At 38.7% G+C, this 6,377-nt stretch overlaps 1 protein-coding gene across 1 annotated transcript in view; it reads left to right on the top strand.

Moving 5' to 3' along the window:
- Positions 1-489, top strand: part of LOC140934700 (QRFP-like peptide receptor) — a 5,378-nt gene extending 4,889 nt beyond the window's left edge. Inside the window, exon 2 of the mRNA XM_073384280.1 lies at positions 1-489. This exon is cut by the window's left edge and continues 770 nt beyond it. Coding sequence (XP_073240381.1) covers positions 1-489 — 489 coding nt within the window.
- Positions 490-6,377: the final 5,888 nt, after the last annotated feature.

Below are 6,377 nucleotides of genomic sequence, written 5' to 3'. Positions count from 1 at the left end.
ACAAGTCTGCTTGTCATCACATGCGTGGTATTTGCGGTCTGCTGGTTTCCAGTCTATGTGAATCATTACTTTACGTACGTACGACACGATCAAAACCACAAGTTGCCAATGAGAGTTCAGCTGCTATTCAACTGGATAGCACATACCAACAGCGCTTTAAATCCATGCCTTTACATTCTACTGAATGAAAAATTTCGCCAAAAGTTTCAAGCAACCCTGCACAATTTACTGCAATTTGGTTCCTCAAAAAACAATTGCAGTGATACTAAGTCAAATAATAAGAGGTTTTTAACAGTTGTGGCTCCGCGTAAAACCGATGCTTATACGTTACCACAAAGCCCAACGAAGGCCAATTCTGGACAAACAAACTTATGGCTTTCTTTGCTGAGTGTCAGAGAGAACCGTTCGCCACCAAATGGCCGGACTAAGACTTCCCTGAATAATAACACAAAAGAAACCAAGGATGACGTCGTCACCGAGGCAATTTAAGTGTTGGTCTGGGAAGCAGCAGATCTTGGGCTGTTGCTCTGAGCTGTTTTCGACTTTCTGGGTCATTTACAAGGGGCTGTACGTGCACTTGATGCAAGAACAACATTGGAGACCTTTAGATAGACAAGGACGACAGTTAACTTTACGTTTTTGCGTATTCTCAAAACCTAGACACCCTGGAATGGTTCACTGGTATTGAAAAAAATTTCGTTCTCGTAGTCATCCTAGTCTCAGAATCTAAAGGTCTCTAGTGTCTGGATACTAACACACTGATAGTGTTCTTCTCACACCTTAAAAAGCTTGTGTACCCGATATGTAAATGTATGTGATATTTAACTGAATTGAAGCCAGTTTTTTATCATCTGTTCTCTTATTGATGATAAAATGAAGTCATAACATTGTCAATATTTTGTACTTTCAGACCAAGTTTGGAAAGAGTTAGAGCCAACAAGGGTATTGTAAATTAACAAAAATTTGGAGGGTGGTTTGAGTATGGACATTTATTCTAACAGAGTCCGGTACGATAGGTCAGTTTGCTTGTCATACAGGGAAATGTGTAAATGCGCTCGAGCAACGTACAACGGTTGTGCCGGCTAATTTCATTGGATACCGTATATCTTCTTTTAAGTTCCCACTGGGGCTCATAGTCAGTGTTTCGTTCAGTACACAATATTGCCAGTTTCACCTGTGGTATCGTACTGGATACCGGACAACGAATGTAAAGCCCCCCTTTTTCAACAAGCCTCCTCCCTTTTCAGGGGAGAAAAATTATTAAGTCCCCTTCAGTCTTTGAAGCTCCCCTTACCCTCTCCCTCGGCTTTTTTTAGATGACAAACTCTTTATTTCTTAATAATAGAGAGGACAAAACGTTACGTCACGTTGCCATGGTAGCAACATTTTTGGATGACAACAAACGGAAAATTCACTTCACGCACTGTTTCAAACTTCATCAATCTTATTCAGTTTCATTTAATTTGTCAAATGTTAGCAAAATTTTCTGGATTTAATCCGAAAGGACTGTATCCGAGTTTAGAAAAACAAAAAGAAATTAAACTTTTTGTGTTGTGTTCACTTACTCCGTGAAGAGGCCGCGTAAAATTAGGAAGTTTCATGTCGCAGTAGTGCAATGACGGCTAAGAAATGTACAAAAAAAGCCTGATGCACGTGCAAAGTTGTTGTTTTGCTCATCTAAACCTATCGAGATTTTTTTTTGTCGTTCTCGTTACTGTCGCTGACGTCGTTGCTTAATCTAGGCCTTATTGTTGTCATCCAGAAATTTGGCTACCATGGTAACTTGACGTCAAAATTCTTCCCTCTGTTCGTTAAAAATGTAACACTTCATGCGGAATGATCCGGTATGATTTATTCACATGCTTCAGCTGCATGACCTACAACACTTTGCATTCTAGTTCTCTATGGAGGATTGGTGTCATCATCTTCGCTGAATGTAAATAAACCCCCACCCCCTCAAAGGGGCTTGAAATAAATTGGCCCCTGCGGGAACTTAAAAGATGATACGGTATCCAATGAAATTAGCACAATCGTTAAACGTTGCTCGAGCGCGTTTACTCATCAGTAGCACCCAACGAGATGTAGTGCAAAACCACTTAAACATAGCATTGTTGAACGTATTTTAGTATTTAAAAGGTAGATATAGGCATATTTTTATCCCCTAAAAATTTTTTATCTGTTCGGATTTCCTAGCTGAAAGTCTAGTGATCCGAAAATTACAGGGATCAAAACCTGTGGCAAAGACCTATCCTGCGGACCGTGATAAAAGAAATCCCCCCATTTTCAACATTTTACCTCCCATAAACAATTGCTGAAGTGTACATAGCGACTCTGAATTCAAAGAAATGTAAAAAGGCATAATTAACTTTTAGAGCAGTTAATACCTTTCACACCCAGTTTCCTAAAAAGCAATTGACAAAAAAAATAACAACAGCACAGAATATTCAATGTCCTGCGGCAGGGCAGAAATAAATTAAAGACAAGGTTTCTCCATTCACCATTATTTCCACCTGTTGAATTAATTCTCCAACACAGGGCTTGTGTTGGAATAAATGGAACACTGCGTCGATCTCTATATTGGTTATTAGTAAAATTCAACTAGTGTGGTCTATCATCCCTTCTGTGTTCTGATTGGTTGAGCTAATTAGGCTTTATGTTATAGCCCATCAGTAGCGAAAAGCGCCGGCTTTTTAGTGGCAAGAAAGGATTTAAGTCTAGCTTGAACTAGCTATAGCTGTTTTGTCGTAATATTTTTGACCAACTAGTTGGATTTTACTAAAACAATTACCCCTTCTTGCCCCCATGGCCTCTGAGTCAATAGCTATTGATTCGGCAGAGCTGATTCGGGCTCGAAGAATAATTGTTAAATATACATATAACATGCCACGCGATTTGTCGCTAATTTTAGTGTATAACTTAGATGGTAAATGCAAAAGGCATAAATTTGATAGGAAGTGATAGGAGTAACTGAAAGGGTTCTTAAGTTACATAGGACTACAAAATATATTACAAGTTATAATACGAAAGTTACTCTGTTGATCTCGTCAATTAAGGCAGTATAGGCGAAGGAGTCTTCTTCGTTCATGAGCTAAGCTTGTCTTGCTTTCGTTCCCACGACCAATTTTTCTCGCAAATTGTGACCTCGTGAAATGATGAACTATGTGAACCTTACAGAGGTGATGGAACAGTTGTCACGTCACCTCCTTAAAATTGAAGTCGTTTTTTTTTTTTTCCGCAAAATTTTCGTTGCCCCGGGCGAGCCTGATGGTTTCTCCTTCTTCCAAGTGAAAAGGCTCACTGGAAGTGTAAGTGTGCTGTTCACTAGTGCATCACTAAAAAAATTAAATAATTAAAACATTAAAACATTAAAAAAATTTAAAAAAACATTAAAAAATTGAAAAATTAAAAAAATAAAAAAAAAACATTAAAAAATTCAAAATTAAAAAAATTACAAACTGATCCTGTCTGATCGCGGGCCTGTCCTCATCAGCACGTGACCGCTGACTTAGGTCATTCAGTTGGATGCATGTTAACTTTACTGATTAATTTACACTATTAGAAAGCAAAGAAATTGTAGTACCCGCGGTTTTAGTTTTGGTTACCGCGACAGCTAAGTGTAGTAGAAAGTCATTAATTTCCTGACTGAATTACATGGAAGGAGTGGAATGAAGTGAATTAAATAAACAAAATGAATTATTAAATATAGGCAAAACGAGCTTTCACTTTCTTCTTGGTTACAGTCAAGTTTAGTCAATAATTTTTTTGATAGTTCTTTATGCAGTGTTACTTAATTGAAAGGGATTCAGCACTGGTTTCAGATGTGCTCATCGAGTATTGTATCAGATTTACTGACTTTTTAGTGTATATTTTCTTTGTACGTAACTATAGTCAACAAGTCTTGTCAGTACGGTGCTAAATTTAAGGAAATGAAGTGAATTGAATAAACGAAATGAGTTATCAAATCAAACAAAACGCGTTTCCATTTGCTTAGAACAAGGCTAGGGCCGATTGTACGAGAGAAAACAAGCCGCGGCTTACATCAAGACGCGAAAGGAACCATTTATTCGAGAACGGCTTACATGAGACGCGAACTGCTTGTATTGGTTCACAGCTTAGTTGGCGGCCAGACCGTCCAATGACGATGTAGTTTTTTTGGTGCCTCGCGTAATTTTCAACAACGGCTCGAGCGAGACAGGCTTCGGTCAGGAAAATCGCTATATTTTACACTGTCTTTTTCGTTTCAAATTATTTATTCGGTCAAGAGTAGAGCTGGGCTGTTGCGAAACCTCTGCGGAAACCTCGCAGAAAAGTTCGTCAGCGATCAATCGAGTGGTTTGAAAGAGATGTTCCAGCGGTGGATGAGGTGGAGTTTAGACGAAATTTTCGCATACAAGTTATTAAAAAAACAACAACAACAGGTTGCCAAGGGTAGATTCTGTATTAATTGAACCCATGACAGTTCTGAAAATATTTTGTTGAAAACACCGGGTAAAGAATGCCTTTGTAAAATATTGAGGGGGAGGGGGGAGGGGGCAAACAAGGTGTATTATGGGTGATGTTCAAATGGTAAATTCCCACACCTCCCAATATTCCTTGGTTCCAGGCCTCTCGCTAGTAACAACAAAATTTAAAATGGCAGCCAAAGAAATTACATTCCACACCCATCAATATATAAAGTAAGTGATGTGTATTTAGATATCACCACGATAATCAAATTGATACTCTAAAAGATGGACATCTTCTTTAAGACAGACGCTTTTTTCTGATCCCAGAGGTGTCCATCTTAGAGAGTTGACCAAATATAAAATTGAAAGCAGGCTAACCTGCGCTCACATTTCTTGCAGAAGTTTGATCCAAAAAAGTCTAACAGCGTCGTCTACCAAATCAAAAACAAAACACATCCACATTGAATTTCCACATTATTATTCTTAGCCACTTTCAGGGAGTCATGCAGTCGGCTGCCTGATATGAATGACTTCACTAATCCCTAAATTTGCAAATTTGAGGGCCCTCATATATACAGGAAACTCTTTACTGACCCTAAACTTTGAAATTAGGTTCTCATTTTCTAAAATCAAGTGTTACTATATTATTTTCTAAAGAAAGACTTCAAAATCCCCATGAACAATGCTTCAGTTTTTTTTTTGTTATTGTCATTTTTTACATGCCCAGTTCGGTAAATAAACTTAAGCAATAACTTAAACTTAACTAACAATGTGCAGCAAAGTCAAAAAAGCTCACAACTTCACGATCTACATGTATAAAAACAAGAGCTAGCCTAGCTTGAGCTTATCTGTACCATGACCTAATCCTTATATAAAAAAGCCTTTTGAAAGAACTGCAAATAACCCCCTAACTCAGAAGCTCGAAAATCATTACATCTCAGTTCTTCTTCTTACAGGGGTACCCAACGAGAATATAGTTCAAAAGCACTTAAACATAGCATTGTTGAACGCATTTCAGTATTAAAACGGTAGATATAGGCATATTTTTATCAACTAAAAATTTTTCGCCTATTCGGATTTCCTAGCTAAAAGTCTAGTGATCCGGAAATTATAGGGATCAAAACTTACCTTTTCGAAAATTTCAACCAGAAAAAAGGCTCCCGAAAATTCTAGGTGACCTTTATGGGGTAAAGATCCATTAAAAATGGGCAATTATACCATTTTGGGGGGGTGCGAAAATCCTAGGAGAGGCAGGCAAGCAAGAAATTTAACAACAAATGTTCCGAACTGTTATTTTCCAAAAATTGTCGTTGGGTGCTCCTGTTCTTACAGCATCTTCTTGCTACTGTCCTTCTTCGAACTCTTTATTTGGCCACGGGGTTTGTGCTTCCATTCTTGTCCCAGGCTTTCTAGCTCTCCAACATATGAACATATGCGTTGACCGAGGACAGTTTCGAACACACTTTGCACTTCTGTAAAATTCTCCAAAACCTCATCGGCGAAAACGCTCCAAAACTGTTTCATACACAAGTCTTCCATAGGATAAGGAAACGAAACGAACAAAACTAATACTACAGCCCTCCCCTAGTTGGGAAGTCACATGGAGAAGACACGATCACAACGCACTTTGATTGGAACAAATAAAAACGCATTCTATTGGTTGATAGGTGAGAGGACCAAACTGCAACGGAGGACACAACTGCAACGCTACACAAAGATCCTTGAAAGCCAATCTCCGGCCCCAGAGATTGCGTAAGCACTGGGGTTGAGATTCCTCAACGCAGGGTCCCGATTACACTCCTCCCAGTACTTCAGGGGTGGGTGCGCGTTTTGTTAACTGGGCTGCGTAGCACGTCCAGTTTATAAAATGGGTAGATTAGTGGGAAAAAATGAACACTATCAATTATTAACCCAGTAACCGAGAGGGCGTTG

This window comes from Porites lutea, chromosome 4 (genome assembly GCF_958299795.1).
Source record: "Porites lutea chromosome 4, jaPorLute2.1, whole genome shotgun sequence".
In the NCBI taxonomy this organism is placed as follows: domain Eukaryota; kingdom Metazoa; phylum Cnidaria; class Anthozoa; order Scleractinia; family Poritidae; genus Porites; species Porites lutea.
The sequence above is the reverse complement of the archived record's forward strand: the minus strand, read 5'-3'. Positions and strand labels throughout refer to the sequence as shown.